The 25,288-nt window shown below is 43.8% G+C and overlaps 2 protein-coding genes across 2 annotated transcripts in view; one reads left to right on the top strand and one right to left on the bottom strand.

Annotated features, from left to right (window-relative positions):
• The window catches only part of LOC117212721 (dynein heavy chain 1, axonemal-like), a 52,975-nt gene that overhangs the window by 20,248 nt on the left and 7,439 nt on the right, over positions 1 to 25,288 (bottom strand). Inside the window, 11 exon segments of the mRNA XM_033457724.1 lie at positions 714 to 868; positions 21,024 to 21,115; positions 21,562 to 21,672; positions 21,768 to 21,930; positions 22,206 to 22,461; positions 22,620 to 22,733; positions 23,273 to 23,515; positions 23,657 to 23,880; positions 24,026 to 24,571; positions 24,865 to 24,997; positions 25,061 to 25,238. Of these exon segments, the coding sequence (XP_033313615.1) occupies positions 714 to 868; positions 21,024 to 21,115; positions 21,562 to 21,672; positions 21,768 to 21,930; positions 22,206 to 22,461; positions 22,620 to 22,733; positions 23,273 to 23,515; positions 23,657 to 23,880; positions 24,026 to 24,571; positions 24,865 to 24,997; positions 25,061 to 25,238 (2,215 nt within the window).
• On the top strand, positions 5,331 to 18,051 carry LOC117212716 (thyrotropin-releasing hormone receptor-like). Its single transcript, XM_033457720.1, has 4 exons — positions 5,331 to 6,212; positions 14,545 to 14,743; positions 15,681 to 15,786; positions 16,052 to 18,051. The coding sequence occupies exons 1-4, from the start codon at positions 5,331 to 5,333 to the stop codon at positions 16,275 to 16,277; spliced, it is 1,413 nt and encodes a 470-aa protein (XP_033313611.1). The 3' UTR covers positions 16,278 to 18,051.

The raw sequence follows: 25,288 nt of genomic DNA, 5'->3' as shown, positions 1-25,288 counted from the left end.
TTTAGTTCTCTCGACTATAAGCGCCACTTTCCAACGGTAACGACTTCTATGGCGGCGGCATGCCGAAAATTCGAACGTAAAACATGACACGCACGGAAAGAAGTTTGTTCGCACTGCGACGCAATTTCCACGGAAGAGAATTTTTCTTCCAATATTTTCGCCTGTTTGTTCAAGCTCGAACAGACAAGCTCGCGGTAAACGGCAATCTCCGTTGTTTGTTTAAAATAGAAAAAATCGCGTTACGTGATCCGCGTACTCGCCGAAGATATGTCCGATACGTTCTCTGAAATGGCGTTTTCATGCAACAAAAATACGCGGTAGCGCGAAACTGATTCTTTCGATGAATTTCGCGTTTTTACGAAATTGCCCCTAAACTAGTTGCACGATCAGTCGCACGACGAGAAATAGCTTTCGCATTGGCATTCGAAAAACACGACCGACTGTAAAAAGGTTCGTCTATACTTGAGTAAAAGTAAAGTTTGTCGTATAAGCAAACGCTTGGTATAACACAGCGTCGAAATAATCGATAATACGAAAAGGCTAATAATATTTATAGAGGATATAGGCGTACCGCGTTTAAATTCCGGATGCCCGATATTCCGCCTTGCTAAGAGCGATATTTCTTTCGCACGCATGTACGCGCGATACAGCTCTCGAAGAGGCGGGAAACGTTGTTCGATCCGTTATCCCGGTTTCACTCGTCATTCACTCACCATTCACGCGTGTTGAGATCGTATTCGCCGTACAGCTGACCCATCGTAATTGATTTTGGATTCAACACATGCGTGATCACAGTCGCGAATGGTTTGCCGCTTGGCTGTAGCTGTCCCTTCAGTTTCGTGCACGCTTCCTTCAGAACCTCGTAGCACTGCGACAAACGCGAAAAGCACGTTAGCGTCGAAGCGTTAAAAGAAAATCTATCGATCAATTTCGTCGTTTCGTCACATCGCGTTACTTTCTCGCGTTACTTTCTCGCGTTATTCGGAGCAGCGCGGCTGGTCGAGGAAGCAAGATATTTCGTTTAATTGGACGCAAGCGACTGCAACAAGGCGTAACGAAACGAACCAAGATACGCTTCTTTCTCCACTTCCAGGATATTGTATCTTCTATCTGTCATATCGATAAGTATACCTATATACGCAGAGAACCAAGTGCTTAAACGATCAGATCCAGAAAAAATATTATTTCAGCTCTTTTATACGTAGCGACGAAGAAATGGAACAGAAAATAATCCAAATAATCGATGATAGCGATAATAATACAGTTTGAAACAAATAAATATAAAGTACGTATGAGTACGCGAAGATACGCACGTTGTATAAGGATTCTTATAGGTGGCTCCGTCCAATTGAAAACAGCGTAGCATTTCGCAAGCTGCACGATCCGGGTTAATTAAGTTCGCAACGAGTCAGACCTTGATACAGGCAAATACGGGAAAATTGCGCAAAATGCCTGGTCAGAGATGCATAGGATTAAAAATAAGGTCCTTCTTCGGACGTTAAAGTATCTTTGCCGGTAATTTCCAGCGAAAAGAACGTTCCGTGTGTGTAACGACCTTACACGGTCCATTCGATGCGAAACGAGGAAGCACGCGATGGTCCGCTTTATCGAATTTCGAATATTGCAATGGAAAAACTTTCGAATCGAGAGAGAGAGAGAGAAAGAGAGACTAGTAGCGTGGTTGCTTGGTTGCGCGTCGACTCGTTTCACTGCAAGTTGGTCCGTTATGATACGTGTATACTACTTTGCCAGATGTCGCCTATCGCTCGGCGAGACGTAATTTTCGTTTCGTACGAGTTGCTCGATCCGCCATAAGACGTACGCATTTACGTCGGTATCGAGATCGAAAGTGATCGCACCTGCGACAATTTGCTTGGAAAGCCTGGAATCCTGTACAATTCGGACCACGATTTTCTCATTCCACGTATCGTTAGTTTACGTTTTAGGTTTTCAATGACATACGGCGGCACGATACGAACCGTATCCGCGACCGATAGAAGGCAAGCCAAGGTCGGAGAACGCGTGAATCGCGCGAACGAACGGATGTCGCGCGTCGTGGCGTCGGATGCCGCTGGCACGGCGTCGCGTCGTTGCGTCGTTGCGTCGTTGCGTCGTCGCGTCGTCCAACGGCCCCCGGAGAGAGCTTGCGAAGCGCATGCGAAGGAATTCGATGGGCGGCAAACTCGTCGAAACCGTGAATCGTGTTTCCAGTTTATCCGACGTCGTTTCTCGTTGCACGACGCTCCGATACCGCCGCTCTCGTCGACCGTTTCTCCTCGAAATATATCGCGCCACATGAAAAACCTAGATTACTTCGTTGAACCATATAATTGCCATTAATTTAACCACGTTCTAAGACAAAAAGAAAAAAAAAAAAAAGAAAAGAACAAAACCGTATTTCAGTGATTTCGAGGCAAACGAAAGATCTCAGTCTTCTCGTCATACGTATAATATAACGATATACAGAATTTGTACGTTCGATCGAAAATCTACGTGTAATTTAAAATCAAATTCCGCTTCTATCGGCGATAGATTTAAACGGCGACGGATTCGATCAAGTACGCAACGAAACAAGCTAGCGAATGAAAAATATTATTATCAAACAGCCGAACGTTTGCTCGTACTCGTCGATGCAATGGTAAAAGACGATACATGGTAGGTAAAAGTAGCGTGATCGGCTTTGCGCGCGATCAACATCGATGAAATCGAGACCGACCTGCGACAGATCCGAACGAGTCGTTGAACGTACGAACGGCCGCGTCATACACCGCGTCGAGATCGACCACCGAGTCGAATAATTAAAATATCGCGGGATCCTATAAAAATGACAGGATCCAGGATCAGACGCTATCCTAGCCTTGGTGAATCGAACGACGCGTTAGATCCTCCGTGTGTACGGAAATGAAGCAAAACCGCCTTTTTTTTTCTCTTCGAATTTCTATCGACACGCTTGCTGGAACGTTGTCGAAACTCGTACGAACCAAGATGATTACGACGCGTTCAACGTTCGATAAAACGCCGCAGAAAACTCTCAGAGAATAGGGGGAAAAAATCTGCAATTTCGAAACTACTTTCACGAAAAGAAAAAAAAAGGAAGAAAAGAAGAAAAGTAGGCGGGTTATGTGTATTCCGATGAAATTTTCGATTCGCAATCGTGTGCGAATATCCCGGACGACGGATAATATCGCGAAGTGGAATTTACACGAAGCTGTAATCGGTTAGCTTCCTGCACGATTCTCTCTCTCTCTCTCTCTCTCTCTCTCTCTCTCTCAACGAGAAGAACTGGAACGCCGCTGGCTCGGGAAAGAAGAGAAACAAGCATCGAAACGGAAAAGTTGACCCACGAGACAGGAATAACGCGGAAACAACTTGGCCCGGAAGAAAGGAATTTCAAGTCTGCCGGCGATAAAGGTTGGAAAGCGGGCCGAACGGGTTCGTTCGGAGTAAAAAACGCAACGCGTAAAATAGAAAAGAACGTAAGCAGAAAAAAGACGAAACGCTGAAAGAAACGAACTGGCGCTGCTCGGCCAGTGTTCGCGCAAACTTGCGAATCGCTCGAACAGAGAAAGCTGTCGCTGTTGACTCTCGAGAGATTTCGTCGGATACGAAGATAGTTTTCGGGCAGGCTATCCGATCGATACTCGTCTCCTTCAGTTGCATTCCACTTTCAGGTATTGGCGCATCCAGCGGCGCGATCGCGCTTATCTTACCATTCCACGGAAATCGACTCGATCGTCGAACGACGACCATCCGAACGATCATCCGAACGACCACCCGGACTCGCTGGAATTCATCGAGCGACACGCGTATTCCGATCGCACCGACCATCGTCTTCCGTGCTCTGTAGCGCACGCAAACGAAAGTGACGCTCTATTTTATGGTAATTAGATAGAGGTGGAGATAAGGTTTCGTAGGCCGCTCGAAAAAATACGCAGCGTGATATACGGAGGGCGTAGGATATCTTGGAACGAACTATTTTCGTGACTACTTGGTCGCTCGTCGACAGACTCCGAAAGGCGAACACGCTGAAACACCACAGGCCTCGAAGAACCTTTCGGACCAGACCACCGATCTTTCTTCTACGATCTAGATCCAAATTACCAGAGATTACCTCGCGGCCACTTTTTTAAACATTCCGCGATATCGAGACGAAGATCCGTTGGTGAAATTCCGAGGCGGTCATCTCCCATCGGCGAATTCCGAATTTGCGAACGCGATGCATATCGAAGGCCGACTAGTCGTCGGTCGACCAATTACTCGCTAAAACGTTGTCCGTGTCGATTGGAAGGATCGAGAGACCAGTATACGCCAGTTTGATGGAATAATCGAAAGATTTCAGAGATCTAAGAATATCAAAGTAAATCGATCCGTGCCACACGTACGCCACCAGTTAGAAACATTCCGTGTTTATTGACATTGTGTGGGATTTAAATCTACGAACGAAACGAGAGGAATATTTTTTTTCAACAGCTAGTTGGAAACACTTGTCACTCGTTCGCCAGTTCTGAATCGAACGTTCCGAACCGAATTTACCTCCGCACGAGTGGACAGATATTTATAATATTTCCTACTTTCACGAACAAACAAACGGACGACCGTCGAGAGAATGGACGAAGAATTCGAGGAATTTCAGGAAATATTAAACGTTACTGAAAACCGTCGATCGATATCCGAGAAGAACTCGAACCAACAAGTTTAAGAAACACCTTATATTCCTTCTTATATTCGAAATTGGACGATCCGTTGTCGTCGAAAGTCGAATGTTTTCTGATCCGATCGTTCATCCTGCCCCAGCTTCCGTTATTACGCGAATCGTCTCCGCGAATTTAATAAACTTTTCTCCTTAGATTTACCTTATCGTCGTGCAAGATCGTGACACGATACTGGCAGAAAAACGCGCAAGAATGGTAACTGAAAGAGTAACCAAGGTAATCTCACGCGGACATAGCGCTCCGGATAGTATTCCGAACTTACGTTGAATCTCTCGGCAAGCTGGATAATTCGTTGGTTGGAGATAATCAGGAAAATTGGTTAGTCGCGATCGTTGTTGGAATATCGTCGGACCGATAAAAATTTCGAGTCGGTCGGCGAGCGAAATTTTTAAACGACGAACCGATAACGGAGAGACGGGATCGTCGGATCTTGCGATCGACGTTCGGACACGCTTTTTGGATAATCGGTGTTGCGAAAACTCGAGCGAAGATCGCGAGTGAAAATAGAAAATGGAAATCGAGGCCGCTTCGAGTCTTTCGTAGAGAATCTTTCGAGGCAGATCGGCGCGTTTTATGGAAAATAAGAGAGAAAAGAGATACAGGTAAAGAGAAGGAAACATGTTGTCCGTCGCGTCCACGTACAATCTACGTACGAGATGCGGCGTTCAGGACTCCTCGAGCGTAGACGTATCTGCACGTTCCCGACGGTCCGCCGCCATCCCAACCACGTGGGTCAATTTGACGCATTACGGTTACAGAAACAGAAGCTTCGATTCGAGCCTAGATTTCGAGGAGAAACCGATAGAAGCTTGTCACGCTCTATACTTTCTACTGGATTTCTTTCATCAGTACTACATTCCCTCGATCATTTTGCTAGGCTTGGTAGGCAATCTGTTGTCCTGCGTCGTCTTTCTAAACACACATCTGAGAATACGAAGCTCCAGCTATTACCTGGCCGCCCTGGCCACCGCCGACTTTGGCTTCTTAGTCACTTTGCTTTTAGTTTGGTTGAACAACACGCTAGGATGGAAGGTGTTCAATAAAGAGGGTTGGTGCGAAACGTTGGTCTATGTGAGCGCCGTCTGCAGCTCTTTGAGCGTCTGGTTAATCGTTGCGTTCACGGTGGAGAGATTCATAGCTGTTCAGTACCCTCTGCACAGACCTCATATATGCACTATAGCCAGGGCAAAGACCATCGTGCTGGTGTTGGTGATCTTGGCTTTGGCCAGTCATTCCTACTCCTTCGTCACGGCCGGAGTGATCAACAGGGACGGTGAGGATTATTGCGATCTGAAGGTCGAATACTTGGAGACGATGAAGATAATCAGCATAATCGACAGCATCGCCAGTCTAATCGCGCCGCTCGTACTCATCATCGTCATGAACACTATGATCATGAGGAACTTGTTGAGGTTCAGCAGGCGATTCAAGCAGTCTTCGACCACGTCCACGGACTACCCGAGCAGAGAACAGTCGGACATCAATCTGAATCAGATTCCGGTGAGTGAAAATCGTCCGACGAGACGAGACGGTTATCGAGAGATTAGATTACGCGATAAACTTAGTAAATTAGGTTTCCATTGTACGTCGTACGTACGCGTAGGTCGCGCGAAGCAAACCGATCCACTCTAGTAACTCTAGTAAGGTCGTTTGATCCGGGCAAACTCGAACGTTAATACGAAATCGATGCTAAACGTTAAACATCGATAATTATCGGTCACACGTACGAACGGTAACTACGCGACCGGTGCCGCCGTGTACATCGGCTACAATTTATTCCACGCTTCCGTCTTTTTTCGTAAAAATAATTCGCTTTGAAAGTCGAGTATTTAAGTATTCGAGTATCTAAGTTTGGCTTTCACCAGACCGTCGCCGATCGCGTTATAACTCGCGACGTTTCATCCTTTTCCATCTCGTTACGATCATTTACCCGATCGTAAGAACGTACATCGTTTCACTTTCATCCTACGAACTTGGCTTTTCATCTTATTCTTAATATCGTTCGATTTCGACTCGATCCAAGTAATTATTCGTATTATTCGTAATAGGAAAGTCAAAGGGAACCGGTTCTATCGCGAGAAACGACGATATTCCGACCAATCTGCAGACTGTAACGATCGAAATATACTCGAAACGTCGTCCTAAACGTTCCGAACCTATCTTCCACCTACTCTTCGAGTCTGTGCGTTGGCACGCACGTTGGCATCGTTGCCATTCTCGACGCGGTTCTTTTTTACGAAAGCTGTTCGCTCGAACAAAGAATCACGCGAGTACGGAAAATATCAAGTTTACGTTTAAAACGGTTTTTCGCTCGCGAAAGCGCCACAGCTTCTTGGTTAACTTTCCCTTTCGAGAAAAACGTTTGACACGCGCGCGTGTATTTCCAGCGACCAGCGACGAATCGAACGAGAAAAAAGGCGACGCCCTCTCATCGTCTCGTTCAAAGATTCGACGGTTAATGGACGTCGCTATTTTCAATGCACGCCGTCTTCGCGCTTGGCTTCGGTCTCGTAACTGGACTGTATTTTTGTTTTTCTTGCGTGCAAGACAAACATCGGCGGTGAAATGCACGCTTAGAAACGTTTCCCTCGGGCTCCACTTGTTTTTCGAAAGAAGCTCAAACGTTCGAGTTATTTTTTCTAATCCGGCACGATGATGTTCGAATAATGTGGTTCGCTAACCTAAACGTTTCCCGTGGATTAAGTGTTCCGACCGAAGACATTTATTTAGACACATAAAATCCCAATCGGACCAGAGGATCGTGCGTATACAGAGGGAGTAATATATTACACGGTAGCCACGATAGGTGCCAACTTGGACCGGCTGTCTCAAATCGATTTTCTCCTTCTCAACGCAAATGTGTTTTCAATCGCTCAGAACCTAACGAATACGCATATATCTTCCTCTTAAATTTGCTCGATCCTTTCGAACCTTTTACTTCTCCTACCTTTCGCTTACAATCGGCAGACATCTATACTATATACTAAACTATACTAAACTAAACTAAACTATACTATACTATACTATACTATACTATACTATACTATACTAAACTATATTATAGGCTGAAATTAGAAAGGAGAACGAGATTAACTCGTATCCTCCGATGTATCTGATCCTAGACGTTAACGCGACTTTTTATTATCGTTAACGGGCAGTCAAACGGTACACGATTCGCGTATTTATTACCTTTGCTGTTTCTTTCGTTCAAAAATATGTATTTGACGCGTTCTTCGTTCGAGCCATTTATCCGTGCCAATTTATCCGTCCACGGAAAACATAGGTCGAATTGCGTTAAATTATATCGATTCGATCTGACAACACGGCCAACAACGACTAAAAACAGAGAAACTCGTTATAACTTTGCAAACCAACGCAAACGTCGAGTTTCGCAATAGCGTATAGCCAGAAAAATTAGATTGGTTCGAGTCTATGAACTTTCGACGAATCGTCGCGTCGCTACACGCAAAACGTTGTTCCGAATTGCCGCGTCTCTAAAGGACGCTACTTCAACGTTGTGTAAACTTCGAGATAGTCTGCCGCGTTTTCGGTAATTTAGATTTTACACGCGTGAGTGAACACGTGTACATACGCGCGAACGAACGTATCACGAATTCCGAAAATAGTCGATCCGTTCGACCGATCCGATCCGACTGTGGCTTGTAAAAACGTTCGCGACAGAACGACGTTTCTAACGTTCGTTCGATTCGAATCTTCCAATTTATAGCTACGTCTGCTAAATCGAATGGATCGCGTAGAACTCATACGAATAACCTCGTAAGAGTTTAAAAGCATTAGGTAGCTTAGGTTGGCATCGGGTTAACGTACGTTCGCGATGCTACGTATCCCGAATTCGATCCATCTTTGTCCGTTTTTCCTCCGTTTTCATCCGTTCGCGGACGCGTCTAGCCAATAAACGGGCTAACGACGTAACAGGCAGATTCATCACCGGTGGTTTCGCAAAGTTCTACGCGATACGATTATTTAACGCTGTGCGATTTACGATTCGATACGCGAGATATTGCGTGCAATTGACCGTAGTCTTAAAATGTAACTATAAACGTACTCATAAAAAATACATATATATATATATATATATTCGTGTCACGCATCGTGTGTAAGCGAAATTTTATCTATCTTTAGCCGTTATAAATGTATAACGTGCCATCGCGGAGCGCCGAGCGAATAATAACAAGGAATCTTGCGTGGACGTAATCCGGCAACAGAGTGTGATAAAGCTGAGAGAGTAGCATGAACTCGATTCAACGTCCAACGATACTTTGTTATCGCAATAGGACGGAAAGAAGGACACGGAAATACGGATACGGAAAAGAGGAAGAGTAAAAGAGAGAAAAAAGACGGCAGTCCGTTCTGGACCTGGTAACGCGCATAGCAGCAAAGGCGGCTGACAAACCAACGCGTACCTTGCAATTAGATTCAGGGACGCGACGGAGAGCAAGTAAAAAGACGTATTTGCGATGAAAGGGTGGTAACTGGGCTGGCTAGACGAGCATTTTACCACAATTCCACGTTGATTCGCGTCTCTTTGGCTATCTATCTACTTTGACGTAAGTAGAGACCCGGTATAAATCAAATCTTTTTATCTTTCACGCGTATATAAGACGAAACGTCGATTTAGACGATTTATCCGGCGTACGGTAGTTGCATATTCCACCTGAGCTCTGCCAGACGTACTCTGTTTGCTCGTCTTTGTCGTCGATACACAATTATCTCGTTGAAATTTCCAACGTTTCATTTTACCGAAGCATCGACTAGGAGCGGTGAATTCAGCGTTTCGTATTTTCTCGGAAATTCATATAAAAAATAATTCTCTTCGATATGGTTAACTAGACACGGCGCAACTTGATATCGTTCGAGCCAGAAACGCTACGGACTTTTCCAGCCAACTGTAATTTTCGATATAGCCAACGTACGCAAAAACCGCGTATATGTGTGTGTGTGTGTGTGTGTGCGTGTGCGTGTATCGGAGAAAAAGATCGAGGATTTAGGAGGGCAGACGAATGGAAAATCAAACTTCTTTCGAAAGAAGAACTTTTCGAAAGGTAATAGAATGGAAAAATGAGAGCGTTCTTCGAGGAGTGGCGGGTTTTCCAACTAATTAGGTCGTAATGAAAGGAACGAAGGAAAACGATCGCACGAAGGCATAACTGTTTCTAGGTGGTTTAAATATATGTACGATATCGCCGCAAGTAAATTAAGGTGTCACGAAAGACGTTGTTCTCGCATGCGAAATTTTATTGCCGTTTGCGACACGGAATCATCGGCGCCGGACCAAACGCAACGACGATCGATCACCGATACGAAACAGAATGGCATAATTGCTTCTCGAGTTCTCGTTGATTTTTTCCCCCTCTGGTCTCGTCTTCCGGTAGTCGGTAACCGCGAATCAGCTATTTTCGATCAACGTATAAATATCTTCGGCTTGCGTAACCGTCGCCATTCATCTTTGCGGAGTTTTCGATCGCTCGGCTACGATATACGTCGATCTGCGTCGTTTTGCTCCGTAGCCGGATCGAAACGTCCTTCCGTACAACGAACCACGCTGCCACGATCGTTCGAAGATGCGAATTTAACGACAGCGAATCGCTCCCATCTCTATGGATATTCTCCGATTCGATATTCGAGCGTAAACGGCGATTGCTCGACACGACGGTACACTTTTATTCGTCAATTTGTCTTTTATAATAGTTCGCTTGTCTTCGACGGTACGACGAATCAATGGTAGGTGGATGCATGGGGGCGGGAACGGTGCCGAATGAATCGCTAAACGATTTTATTCTTCGCCGCAACGCGCACTGATATTCGTTCAAACGCGATAGCCTCTTCCCATCCTACCTCTGCCAATGTCGCGATAAATCTGTCATTGGCAGAAAATTATCGAGTGCTTCTCGATAAATAAACGGGGCGTAGCCACGTGACTCGTATTATTACACACAGAAATGAAAAAACCGTCGACGACGAAACGAAATTGCCTTTTCAAAAACTGCTAATTAATCGCGTTCTTAAACACGGTTTCTTTTAATTTGGTTCGTTTTCTGAAACGCAGGCTTCCCCCAACGATATCAAAGCTTTCTTTCTTCGATATTCAAAGTATTACAGGCGTGTGCGTGTGCGTGTGCGTGTGCGTGTGAGTATGCGTGTGCGAGAAATATTCGCTACAAATGAAACGCGTTAAATTCGAAACTCACGGAATCAGTAATTTCGCGTTAATCGCATCGATTATCTGACTATTGACTTTATCGTTACGTTAAAGCACGTAATATATTTGGTATTACGCGAACGTAACGTAGGATTAAAGAATCGTACGGAGCGTTTTGCTATATCGGTTAACGGAATAATCAAAACGAAAGCAACGAAACGAATGGTTTAGGACGCGTGACGCACGATGTATTAAGATCGAGACGACGAACGCTCGTACGTTGCACGAGTACTTACAATCGCAACACCGTTTTATCGACCCTGAAGCAAAGTTAACTCGACCATCCGAACGTACTGCGTATGTGTATGTGTATGTGTATGTGTATGCGTACGCGTACGTTTCGTGTCAACTCTGTCGGCGATTAAATCGTATTTAACCGTATTTAGGTTACATCGGGCTCTCGCGTTTAAATGAAATTACAGCGTGTCAGTGCGTCGGAAACGTGGACTGCTTAACGAATGGCTAACGACGAGTTTGTCGATCGACCAACCGACCAAAATCTAGCGAACGATAGAAACTTGGGAGAATGAGAGCAACGGCTGTCAGGAAACAACGCTAACAACGATCTCGGTCGACGTTTTGTTAAATGGAAATCGAGAAACTGGCAGCAGCATCGATCGTTGAGACGTATTACGCGACGGTTTAGCTTGCGAATATAACGTTGTCGTAACGAGACGACAAATGGAATCGATTGGACGACAGGAGCGTGACGTCGCGTGATGTCGCGTCAGGTCGCGACGACCGTGTGCATCTTCATCGTGGATATCGTGCTCCGTGCAATTTCGTTTCCCGCAAAGCTAATTCGAACCATCGAGGCGGAACTCGTTGAAAATGAAAAGAAGAAGAGCGCTTTTCTAGAGCGTGGTTCGTTGCCAAGCGCAAGAAACAGCAGGTTGTATTCGCGCGCGTCGTATCGGTGCTATTACGAAAACTCGAACAATACGCTTTTCCTCTTCGAGCTTCCGTTTGTCGACCGAAAATCGTTCGTTCAAAGGTTTACGAACCAAATCTGTCCGTCTCTTTCACGATTTTACGTTCGAATCGATTCGTAAAAGAACGAGTATCGTGCATTCGCTCGCCTAATTAATTTCGTTCCAAAGAAAAAATATCCGTAAAGCTTTCAGGTTGCTTCGATTGCTTTCGCGTTTTATAATCGTAACGATTCTCTTTCCTTTAACGGATAGGTGTCCGTTATCGACCAGGCGATAAATTTTAATTCGCTTCCAACGAAATACGCTCGGCATGGGGAAAAGCGTACGAGGTGCCGGCGGTATAGCACTGAAATCTACGCTATTCATTAGCGGCCTCACTACGGCAATTATAGTTTACGGCCCCCTGCTATATTCCGTTCGACATAGTGTCACGCTTGCACCTCCTTATTCTCTTATCATAAATTATTCAAATATTCTGCGTTTCCAGGGTCACCCGATGATATACCGGCTCACTTTATCAACGCCACGCGCCGCTTTAGTCCAAGTGGGACGATGATCGAATCACGTATACTCGACACCCACACACTCTCGCAATCGATATTACCATGAAATCTGCATAAAGCTGGCTGATTTCACACTTTGCGTGCGCTTTTCCGTCGACTCTACCAACGATATCGCTTTTTTTTAACGAGGCGCCTCTTTCGATAGACCGTGACCCGATAAGAAAAAAAAAAAAAAGAAGAGGAGAAGGTGTTTGATCACGTTGGACGAATTTTGCGAGACTCGTACGTTTCGCGGCACTAAATTATTCGTTCTATCGTTCACGAATCTGTTCTGAATTAACCGATCGAAGAAATCAACTCTTTTCCGCGATACGCGACCAAATGACCGAGCGACAGATCGCGACAAAACCGTTCGACGATTAATAAATACGATGCAAATTTGCGAAAAGAAAACGATGCAAATAAAGAGACGGTTCTTTCATTTTGAGTTTCGGGATTCTTCTCGTTACGATAACGTTATAAAGCGTAAAGGGGAAGAAAAGCTGTTACAAGAAGCGGGGCTGTGTCGCGAGAAACTCTCATTTCACTTCACTTCATTGCTCGCGTTTGCATCTTTATTTTCTACCCTAATTGAAATTCTTCGTTCGAATCAAGCTCCCGTTTCGTACTTTTGCGAATATTCGTTTTAGACTGTTAAAGATAGGGTGCCGTTTAATCGAACGACGCAATTTTCCGAACGATTCGCAAAGATCGAACGCGATGCTCGTTCCTCCGATCGATACGCAAACTCTGCTTACAGACTTATACGCCAGACGCGTAAGCGGCGAGTCGTGTGGTAACTTGACGACGATCGTCGTTTTCTCGGACAAAACGTTTGCCGATTCCACAGCTGCGATTTACGTCGAATAATCTAAAACGTTGTACAAAGATACGAGAGACTGTGACTTCGATGTTCGATCGTTCTCGGTGAAAATGCTACGATAGAAAGCGAATAAAGATGGACGCGTTTGAACGAAAACGGTCGCGTTGAAAGTCACGCGACGCCAATTCTTTTCTTTTCTACGATAGGGAAACACAATTTTCCCTCGCATTCTCCTTCGTCTCCTAGTCGACGAGGCGATCAAGTCCATTCTCGCGATTCATCGTGATCGGGTGTAAATAACTTGGACGAGCCGTTGGTTAACCTACATTCTCCTCCTATCGTTCGGCTCGTTCGCGCGATATCGATATGCCCGTTCAAGTTGCAAATCGTTACTCGCGCTCGGAAACCATGCCACTTTTATCCACTTTTGTCCATAGCGTATTAGCAGCCAATGCCCGAATCTATGTACGCGACAATTGCAAAAGTAATTCTGCTCGCTTTATTTCCTACTTTTTCTTCTTTATTCGCGCAAAGTTGCTGCCGTATCTTCGCTCGAAGCGGACTCGAGATAGAAGACGAATTTAATCCCGAATCGTGCGTACACCCTAAGAAACATCAGCATAAAATACACCATAAAATGGAATCGAATTCTCGGCCGATGACTATTCGCTCGAGATCAACGGAAATTTAACCGAAATTTAACCGAAATTTAACCGAAATTTAACCGAAATTTAACCGAAACCGTGGCAAAACGCGGATATAGCTCCGAGATAAATAAATTCGCGTTTCGATCGAGAGTTTGCCAACAACCGTACGTCGACCGTACCTTTGACGCAAATACCTCATTAGTCGTAATATCTATCGTTTAATCCGAAGCAAGGATAAGTTTTTCTCGTCGTACCGTTCGGCAGACAAAACAGCATTTAAGGTGATTATGATAGATGAGACACGCGTATCGCTTATTAGAGGATCGTGGTTAAGTAACGCGTTCGTGACCAGCATGGGAAACGATACGGTAGCCCATCTAACCATCCCGATAATAAGTAGGATAGCGTTTCAAGAAACTGATATCGTGGCTGAAAAATTATTGGCTTCCCGTGGACCTTTATTGCCAGCAGGTTGTCTCTCGTACTAGCGGTGTCGCGTCGCTTAATCGAATCGGCTTTCTCCCCACCGTGTTGTCGCTTCTAATTCACGCGTACACGCCGGCGCAGCTCTAATTTTACTTTTCGCTACGTTTTAAAGCTACAAACGTCGCGTTAGTGAAGTTGTTGTAAAGTAGTCATCGTTGGTAAAGTTGTTGGTCGGTTTTCAGAGTGCCGGCAGCAGCAACAACGGCGCTGGCGGCATTAATCTGGGACCAGTGGTCGGAGGCCGACGGCCACCTTCGCAGCAATCGTTTCACTCGTCCAAGAACAACCATTCTCATCACTCTCGGCATCAAACCACGTCCGCGCCGTCATCAACCCCACGAAACGCTTGTCAGTTACCCGAAATAGCAACTCGCTGTATACGTAAGTACACACATACGTGTATCCTTTGTGTCTACCCATGTGCAGATACGTAGAAAGCGAAGCATCTAAAACAGGCCAAACCACACGGTCGAATAACTCGCCTATTCTCTGCCAACTCTAGGATCAAGTCCGTGAAACGAAACTCGTCTCACGGTCTACGAAATTGGACGTCGATGTCTATGTCGATGGTCCGATCTGATTCGATCTCCTATTAAACGTCGTTAGTCCTGACTCTCCTAGGTCCGCTTCAAACGCAACCGGTGGTTTCATCGAGCGCGTTAGTAATTCAGTTTTATAGAAATCCGAGGAAAGAATTTTTAAGATGGATCCAAGCAGGGGCAGGCTGCTGCTTCTTTCTCTTTTAAGATTAACGATTAATAAGATTAACCGAGATGGAAATTCGTCGGACGAAGCGAGCTTCGTTCAACCTTAACTACGACAGCCGCGTAATACTTCGATTCTAGTAGCAAGCAAAATTTAGTCGAGTATATCGGTAATTAGTTTGACGTTTTCATCGCTTTGGTGTTGTTATCGCGGAAAGGAACAGACTAGACTAGCGTAAAGCGAAACGGAACGAAAACGAATCGTGCGAACCGTAACGTTTCGTTAGGGCGACGAAAGATTGGATCGTTAAATTGGTCGGCCAAATTACCGACTGAACTACTGCCGGACGCTTTCAAGCCGTACGCCTCTATTCTTCTCGTGATTCGTTTACTTCGAAGAAATCGTCCGATTTTAGCGCATTTTTTAACCTTTCGATTCTGTTAAGGCCAGAGTAGGTTACGGATAGTTTACATTTCAAAAAAAAAAAAAAAAAAAAAAAAAAAAAAATAAAAAGAAAGAAGGCGAAACGAAAAGTCGAGTTATTCGAACGTCGTTGCGGAAATTCCCGGCCGCTCGCACCGCACTTGCGATACTTTTTCTTTCTCTGTTGCAGATATTAGATCGTCCTCGAGAAATCTCGTGTCGACGAGGAATCAACAGAGCATCACGAAAATGCTGCTTCTCATCAGCACCGTTTTCATCCTTCTCAATTTGCCGAGGTAAACGGTCATCTATCGATATATTCGATACGTTGATTTAACATCTTTAATATCTTTGATATCTCGGTGAGAGCGATAACGTCTTCTACGGAACCATCGACGACCCACGATGAACGTTTTCTTTGCAATAAATACAAATTCATCGCGTTTGCTTTTGCTCGCGTTGCACATTCGCACATTCGCACATTCGCACGTTCCTATACGCGCTATTGTTCCGACAAGCTGGCAACTTTGATTTACCAGCAAGCGAACTCTCGTTTTCCAGCTACGTGATCCGATTGTGCGTATTCTTCTTCACGCTGGCCCGCAAGAACACGCCCGACCTGCTCTGGTGTTTGCAGCAGTTCTTCATGCTCCTCTATTACACCAACTTCAGCATCAATTTCTTATTGTACGCAATGTGCGGCATCACGTTTAGGCGTTGTCTGCAACAGTTGCTGCGCAAGATACTGAAAACCATGACCAGGTACCATTGCAACCTACGACGATAACGTATAGGAGCGACGGAAACGTTTTCGAGCAAATTCAAGTATACAACCACGGCGATCCCAATTGCGTCGCGCGACGCGCACCACCATTATGTTCGCCCGTTTCTCACCCTCGTTGTTACGTCGTCGTCGTCGTCGTCGTCTTTGTAGCGCCGTTCGATTCGACCATCCGTTTACTTCGACGAGCAAAACGACGCGTGTAACGCGATCAAATATCCATGTTGAACCGCTTTGTTCCGCTGTCGGAGGTACTGAGCGTGAAAAGTCTGAGAAACGTTTGCGACTACGTTGCTCGATCGTGTAAGCGAGAAATGAAAATAGAAAATATTTACGAGTTTACGACGATTACCGGTTAATCGACTATGGACTGACAGACACGCGTTTTCATCTTTGCAAGATCTTTTGAAATTTCGAGTAAATGGTCGATCCTCGACGAAGGAGATTATGCGCGATTATGTGCGATTATATGCGATTACCGGTGATTTAAATAAGTCAAAGACCTACATATCCTATTCTATCCTATTCGAAACAGGATAAAAGGATATTTATATGAAAAGCAAAAGGACAAACTTGTAACTTTCAACGACCTCGACACCTCGGTTTAATACACGCGTATCTAGCATAGCATCCATCTTGGAACGTTGCATGGAAAAATTCGCAGACTCGGTGTAAAATTCGTTATTTCTATGTGGCATTTACTTGTATCGTGGAAAGTACGTATCGATGATAGAAATTAGACAAATTATACGAAACTACACGTGTATCGTTACGCTTTGTCAGTGCTCCGACGTTCGATCAAATTTCCCACTTGGAACGTTCGACCGAATTACCTATACGTAAGTAAACGATAAATGTCTCAACGTCTTCTAAACGTGTCTTTGTTTAAATTATAAATTATTTGTCTCGCACCGCTCAACAACCTCGTAAAATACCAACGAAACTTGAAAACTGTCGAGCGTTTAAAATTCAATGGCTACCTAATTACCTAATTACCTAATTACCTAATTACCTAATTACCTAATTACCTAATTACCTAATTACTTAATTGTCTAATTACCTAATTACCGATAGAGTAAAACTCGGCGTAATCGATAAGCGAACGAGCCGAGTTGGTTTATTAAACGAAAAGATTGCTCTGATATAATCGATCGTTCGGCAGGTAATTGGAACGAAACAGCTTCGTAAACATTATTATTACGAACAACGTCGATGTCTATCTCGAGGCAATTCTTGCACCCGCTGTATCGCGTAGAGTCGTTGACAAAACTGGCAAATCCGCGTTTCCGCTTTACATCGTATCGTATTATCGGATTTCTTCGATACTCGCGTATTGTAAACGTAAAGAAAGTTGACGCGAGTGCGATCGAATCGACGTAAATCGAATTTTTCAACTTTTATTCCATATCCATAGATATTTCGTGCGTACAGAATGTCTGAAAGATACGAGACAAATTCGCTTAGACGAAATTCCCTACGATAAAGAAAACGTAAAACCGATATGTTTCTATTATCTTTGAAACAGCATTTTTTTAGTGAATTATGTGAATTATATACGTATAAATAGCGAAATACCTAGGTAATTGTTTTATTTTTTATATCGAGTTGTAGAAATCGTTTTCGCGTTGTTCGAAGGCTGGATTTCGAAGGAACAGCATATTTACCGATAATTAGCGTAAAAGGAATCGCTACTGTAAATATCTCGACTAACGACTAACCGTATAATTTAGATATAAGGTAAATATTTTTAAATATACCCAAGACACTGAAAAAATTGAAACTGATCTACTTTAATTACCTCGTCCCATGAGATCGGCGTACAAATACGTAACAAACGAAATTCCATATGGTTTTCTCGTTCTTTACGGAAAGTGGCCAGATAGTTACCTCCTAACCGATCTCGTTTTCCGCAACTCTTCCCTGACATACGTACAACGTACCTCGATGTATCGCCTCTTCTTCCCGAGTTTCAACAGCATTCGTTTTAATACGTTAAATACGGTGGCCGTGGTGGTGATCCAATAGCGTAACACGGTGGTACGAGAATAACAACGATTTTAGTCGATTGGATTGGAAACGAGAAGAAATCGTTGGCCTCGTGCCGACAACATATTTCGAGGACATGGAAATCGGACAAACACAGGTAACCGTTCGGCAACTTTGGCCACAGAATTCCATAGAATCGGCAAGATTCGAGAGTGAAATTTGTCGAGATTATCGAATGTTGTTTGAACAAACCGTTCGGTAGTGAAAATTCCTACAAAATTTTCTTCAACGTGATTAATTACGATTCTTCTATTTTCAGATAAATCGAATAATTAATTGAAATTGATCGATACAATTATAATAACAATTATTTTCAATCGATATTTACGCGATGTAATGGGAAATATCGTTCCATATAAAATAACATTTCAACAGAGAGTAAAGATAAGGATAAAGATAAGAAAGAAAAATTGTTACAAGTTTAACGCGATAACGATATTACAAGTAAGTCGAACGACCCCGTTAGTAAGTATAAACTTCGTATACGCATCCTCGTTTTCAATCATCTTCGATAATTCTACCAAAAAGATTCCATCTATCTTTCCTTTCGCATCGCGCGCCATATTTATCAAACTTTCTCTTTCCCCCTGCGCCTTACGCCCTACTAAGAACGTCCTTACGCCTTATAAGCAAGTCTACCCATCCGAAAGATCGACGTGTCTAAAGATTCTTACGGCGAAGGAATAACGAAACGGGTTAGATCAACGGCTACCGATTTTCCCGCCCACGTTGGCAAACCGATGGCGAAAGTTCGTCGAATACGTGACAGTGCAGTCGAGTGGATCGCGCGAGAAAATCCCAACTAATCTTTGAACTTTGAGAGAAATCCGCGGTGGGATCAAAGTTGTATTATACGTAGCCTGTTGGAGAGCGCGAGTCTCGCGTAATCGATAGCACGATATAATATCGCTAGATACGACTTACCGAAAACCGAAACGTGTCCCGATATACGTGTGCGTCGTGATAATTCAGACAAAAATTCATATTATATCGTTCTTTGCTTCGAACGCTAATTCAACCAACTGTTTTGTTCGTTTCGGCGATATTTCAACCTGTCTTTGTCACATTTACGACGAACCGAAAGAAATACGTGTTCCCGATACAGTCGCTTTACTCTGACTTTCTGACTGATTTTTCAAGAGGAAAAAGCAAACTTTTTGCAACAACGCTCTTCGATGTTATATCTTGATACAGCGATGCGTGTCATACTATCGGAGACTCTTTACGTAACTCAGGATCCATCCCTCGGTCGAGGCGGCCACTAGCTGTGCAAATATAGTTAATCGGGCCGCGATAATCCTAAGCGACTGTCATAAATTTGTATTTTACCGTTAGGACCGTTAATTCTTATAAAACGTATTCAAGTCGAGACGTTCCTTACGGTTGTTGTTGCTCCGTCGGGTTTTTCCTACGTTCAACGATCGTTTCCAGCCGCAAGCGATCGGTGGTGGGACGACCAACAACCAGCGATAGTTTTCCTCTGTGACAGCATGGTCACCGAACTTTGCTGGTTTTCCGCACTTGGATCGGTCATCTATTTAACTTATATCGTAACTTAAAGACAGCGTAACTGTCTACGTCCACGAGTTGTCGGAATAATCAGTTCAACCAGCTCTATTGTCCTAAACGAAATAGGGGAACGATCGTTTCGTGGCGTCGATTATCTAATCGTAACGGGAATTTACGACTCCCGTTGGTGCGCTTCCTCGCGATCGTGTCTCTCCGCGAACGCTCCAACAACCTTATACACGCAATAATTTCAATTTAATTCTTTACAATATTTACTCCTCCATCGTACCGGATGTTAGACGAATCATGATGCAAACGTAGAATCACCAGCTGCCGTAATCAGCTTGATCACCGCCCGTTATAATCTTTTCGATAAATGCATTTTCATCGTTTCGACGAACACCGGTCACGTTCGCTAATCGACGACACCGGTTCCATCGATCGTGCAAATTAACTTTCCAAACAACCAAACTATCGATTTGCCTTTCGCCTACCGCTTCGACAACGGCCCTTTATTCGCGCAACTGTGCATCACCTGTGCGCGATCGAATCTACTGTAATTTGTTCAGTGCCAAGTCACTTGGGGCGAAAGTTTCCCGATCACCGTCCGACATCGCTGTGCCGTTGCTGAAAATTGGACGTCCGACGAAGAAGACGTCAACGAAACGCGCGAGTTTGTCTAAAACTGACGAGTTTGGAAAAATATCCTTCGTAAGTTCGTAACACGTTCGTCTTTCTGCGATATAAAGGATAGAAAGAAACGAGCAAATACAGAGACAAATTCTTTTAATCTTCAACCAACGAAATTTAATCTTTGTATTCTAACAGATCGCGTTGTAGCGGTTGCGGTTGCGCGTTATGATCGTTTCTTCGATTATTTTTCAAACACAACCCTCCTTTGGTACGCATATGTCGACGTTCATACAAAAAGATATCGAGGACAACTTGGACTTACCGAGATCACTTTCAAACGTTTAACGGATTAATATCGTACATGGCGTACTTCGTGTCGATATATCGTATTTATTTAATCGAAGAACGTGGATGTAAAAAGAGCAGTCGAATCTAACGAAAAGTATCCTTGTAAATAGGAATATTGGATTACGGAGTTCGTATCTATAGAAGAATACCAACATCTTTGTAACGTAGTTACGAAAGAGAGCAGAAAAGTTCTTGCGAGTTTAGATAAACACTTACCCTTGTCTTGCCCGACCCGGTTGGACCAACCAGCATTAATCCGTGCCGCACCACAGTCGTCTCGTACAATTGGATAACTTTCTTCACGAACTCTGCAATCAAAAACGTCGACCATTTCGATCATCGCCTTATAGCACGTTCGGACACGGAGTTCTATCTAAGCCGGATCTTCTATCGAAAGATTCGGCTATTATGGGAAAACGTGTGGTCCAACTTTTAATTTCCATTTCGATTAACTTCCAGTTATTTGGATGACTGAATTATTTAGTAAAAGTTCTCAACTGTCAAAGAGTCGCTCGCGAGACAACGTCGATGCGAAGCAGCTTTTTCACCGAGAACATCTCGAAAAAGAATATTACAAAGAATGTATAGAATTCGAAATAACGTAATAACGTAATAACGTAATAACGTAATAACGTAATAACGATTAATAGAGTTTAGTGAAACGAGAAATAACATTTTTGATCATTTCGAACGCTGGAGTAAACTGTAACGATCCGAACACTAACGAAACGAAACATGTACATATTTAGCATACCGTTGACTTCTTCTAGGCCCATCCTCGCGATCGCTGCACGAATTTGCGTTTCCAATACTCCGTGGTCTACGTGTTTCTCCTCCAAACGTGGAAATAAATCAGACACGATACCTAATTAAACGAAGGAGACAAGGAAAAAATTGTGATATTACAGCGTCAGAGATTTTCGAGAACTTGCGAAAGGAAAAGAAATTATAGCAAATTACCGTTGAACAGCGTCAAATCATCTTTTAAGAACTTGGGAACGTTCACATCTCGCAAAGCACGTAAACAGATCTGCTGTTCGTTTAAATCTTTCTGTTCCCTTTTTAAATTTCCTGCCACGGCGATCACCGTCTTCACTGCTCGCATTCCGAAATCATAATGATCCTTGGTAAAAATATTTATTTCTCAGCGAAAATGTTTAACTTGCCAACTGTACGTAGAACAAAAAGATACCGCCATTCTATCCACCAAATCGAGCAAACGCAATTTCCAACTACTAACGCGATGGTAAAATAAATTGAGAAAGTGCCGTGAACTCGAATACCTCGTCCTTTAACCGACTTAAAATATCGATATTTTCAGTTAAAATATCGATCGGCGATCGGAAAACGAATCGCTTAATAATTAAATACGCGTTAAACATCTTGAGAATAACGTACCTGTGTGCTCAATTGTTCCGAGCTCAATTTAAACGTAGTCGTTATTTTGCCCGCCAAAACTTTCGCCTCGGAAAAACCGTACGAAAATAATGAAATTTCAGCGATCAGCGAATAGTCTGGTACCATCATAGCCACAGGACGGAACAAGGCTTTCAAGTTGTCCGGTAATTCCGTCCTACCCGCGTAACCAGGATTCATAGTGATGAATACCGCACACGATGTCTTCAGTACGATTTCATCCCCTTCGAAGATGAATCTGAAAAACATCGCGAACAATTAGCGTCTTCTCCGCGTCGTATAACGTGCAACGTTCGTCGAAATGAAAGCCATACTCCTCGTTATTATCGTATTATCCATTTAAAACTATATTAAGGAAAATACGTGTCAGTTGTAGCTGATATCATAGACACTCACGTGTCCATTCGCATTTGTTGCGCTTGCTGGATCGTCATGATCTGCTGGGCAATCACGGACAGCACCTCGATATCTATTCTGTTGAATTCATCGAAGCATGCCCATGCACCTGCACTGCGGTGGTTATATTCGAGATAAAACGAATAAATGGCAGATAAATAAAGATCGTTGTCGAGATAATGAACGATAATTAAAATGGATAAATGAAATGGTTAAAGGGTTTCGCAGAAATTACTTCAATTCAACATTCATGACACAAACATCTTTGTGAATCGAATCCGATGAAACGAAATTTGCGTTTAATTAAATTTAAATTCAATTTATAAAATTAATTGGAGTATCAGCGTGGTCGCGTGTGACGGGGTTAACATACGAAACGAAGATACCGTCTTCCATTTTTAACGTATTTTTAATTTACAAAACTCAATAACACTGAGCAGATACTAATCTGTATTGACGATAACGTAGAAATATTAATTTATCGTTGAACGTACGCTGGCATTTGTAATTTTAACATACAGTGCATCTACTCGAACCTGTAGACGATACTACGATACGTGACACGTGGAAAAAGTCAAAAGCGATGAAAAGTGAGAAAAAGGAGAAACGCGAAGAATTGATACAACGAAAAGGTCGGACAAGTCAGAGATTACCTTGCGAGACCTTTGAAGAACTTTCCCATCGACATAAAGTCCAACTGATCGGAACAATTGAACACTACACACTGTATGGCGAACGCTTTGGCGAGATCCTTGGTGGTTTCCGTTTTGCCCGTTCCGGCGGGGCCAGCTGGCGCACCGCCGAATTTCAAGTGCAACGCCCCAGTTAGCGTCAAGTAACATCGATCGGTCAGAGGGGTGATGACGAGTCTTCCAGTGTTACCCAGATATTCGTACCTTCGACCAAATTCCAATAAATAATAACGATTAGGTTTAGAGGTAAGGTATAGAGGGAAAGAGAGAGGGAGGGGGGGGGGGGGGTTATAAGAAGTAAAATTTGAAATAAAAATTGAAAAATGTTCCAGTTAGTTACCGTACCCGTACGGAAATTCTGCATTCACAGCACGCACTTTCAGCTCGCCATCCACCCAGTAGTAGCGAAGCTGTGATATCCAATCGAAATCATTCACGTTCGATACTTTTTCCTGTAACAGCTTGTACAGCACATCGCGCGCGTGCACCTCGATAGTGATCACCGCTTCCAGCATTAATCTTTGAATTTCCGTTTGTGGACTGCGCACCAATTCGCGTAGATCCTCCATCTGTGGGATAAATTCTATTCGATTCTATTCGATTCGTTTCAATTATTCGGTAGTTGACTATGTAAATAGAATAATTACGATCGTGCGAGAGATAAAACGAACGACGCATCGTCATAACGTATAACCGAAGGAAATGTGGCCTTACGTGTGCCAACAGTCGCTGATAGTAGTCGGAGAGAGTTTTGGTACGGATGCCATTTTCCACTTGCGCAGTCCAATAAGTTTGACCGCAACAGAGAGTCACTTGTCCCGGCCACATGTACACCCACGCTTTCCTTGGAATTACATCGATGACTAGCAGAGCTGTTCCAATGATGTTTCTGATAGTGGTGCGCATCACCGTCTCCAGATCGCCCAGCCAAAACTCCACGCTCCTCAACGGGTACATCGGTGGATCGAGCACCACTTCCTCCCTCTCGGCAGAGTACATCCGAGTGATCTGTAGATCCTCTTCGAACCTCACTTCTTGAATGTTCTCGAAACACTTTCTGAGGTGCGGTTGCACCGCTTGCACGTTCTTCGCTTGAGCCAGGATCTCCAAAAGTTCCTCGTCGCTGAGGAAGTAGAATCGAGGAAAAATTCGTCGTTTCATTTCCAAGTAGTTCGATAGACCTTTCTGCACTACTTCCAGCAAACTTTGGCACTCTTGAAGGCTCTCCAGTAGATTGACGTCGGGGCATATTTTGATAACCTGTCGCGATAGCGCTTTTAGCTCAAACTTTCGAGAAACGAAACGTTCGTCGACATTTTCAAACCGGCACATATTTACGAAACGATAAGACGACGAAATAAACGAATTAGCGAATTGCATGTTTCTCTAACGGTTTATTACTTTCCAAGAGGATATTAAAGGAATACGAACGACGAGTAATTAAGATCGTTTAAGATTACGTAGAATAGAAAAGAAACGGTTCAAAGATGATATAACGGTTACCGAGAGAAAATCACATAAAGCGAGACATTGTGCATTAAAGTTGAAATTACATAGGGATTTTCATAGGCGTTCTTCATGATCCGTCTCCAGTTGCGTTCCATCGCATTGTACTTCCTAGTCTCCACCGGCAACTGAACCTTAATGTCCTCCGAAGTAAATATTGGCTCCAGATACATCCAATCTCTGTAATTGCGCACGTTCTTATCGTTAAACGAACGATTCGCTCTTTCGCTCGATCCCTCCTACCTTTGTACTTCGATCCACAAAATCAGCACTTGCTCCGTCAACTTTAATTTATACTCCCATTCGGTAATCTCGTCCTCGAAAACGGTCTTCAGCGGGCTGAACGCCAGCTGCTGTACGCCGAGTATGTGATTCTCTAGTAGCATCGTAGTTTCCTCTGCCACCTTTATTATATACGTTCCTGTACGTGGCGGATAGATAAACGGATCAACGTGTCGTCATCGATTAAAC

The sequence above is a fragment of the Bombus bifarius genome, unplaced genomic scaffold, assembly GCF_011952205.1.
Source record: "Bombus bifarius isolate JDL3187 unplaced genomic scaffold, Bbif_JDL3187 scf7180000008359, whole genome shotgun sequence".
NCBI lineage: Eukaryota > Metazoa > Arthropoda > Insecta > Hymenoptera > Apidae > Bombus > Bombus bifarius.
The sequence above is the reverse complement of the archived record's forward strand: the minus strand, read 5'-3'. Positions and strand labels throughout refer to the sequence as shown.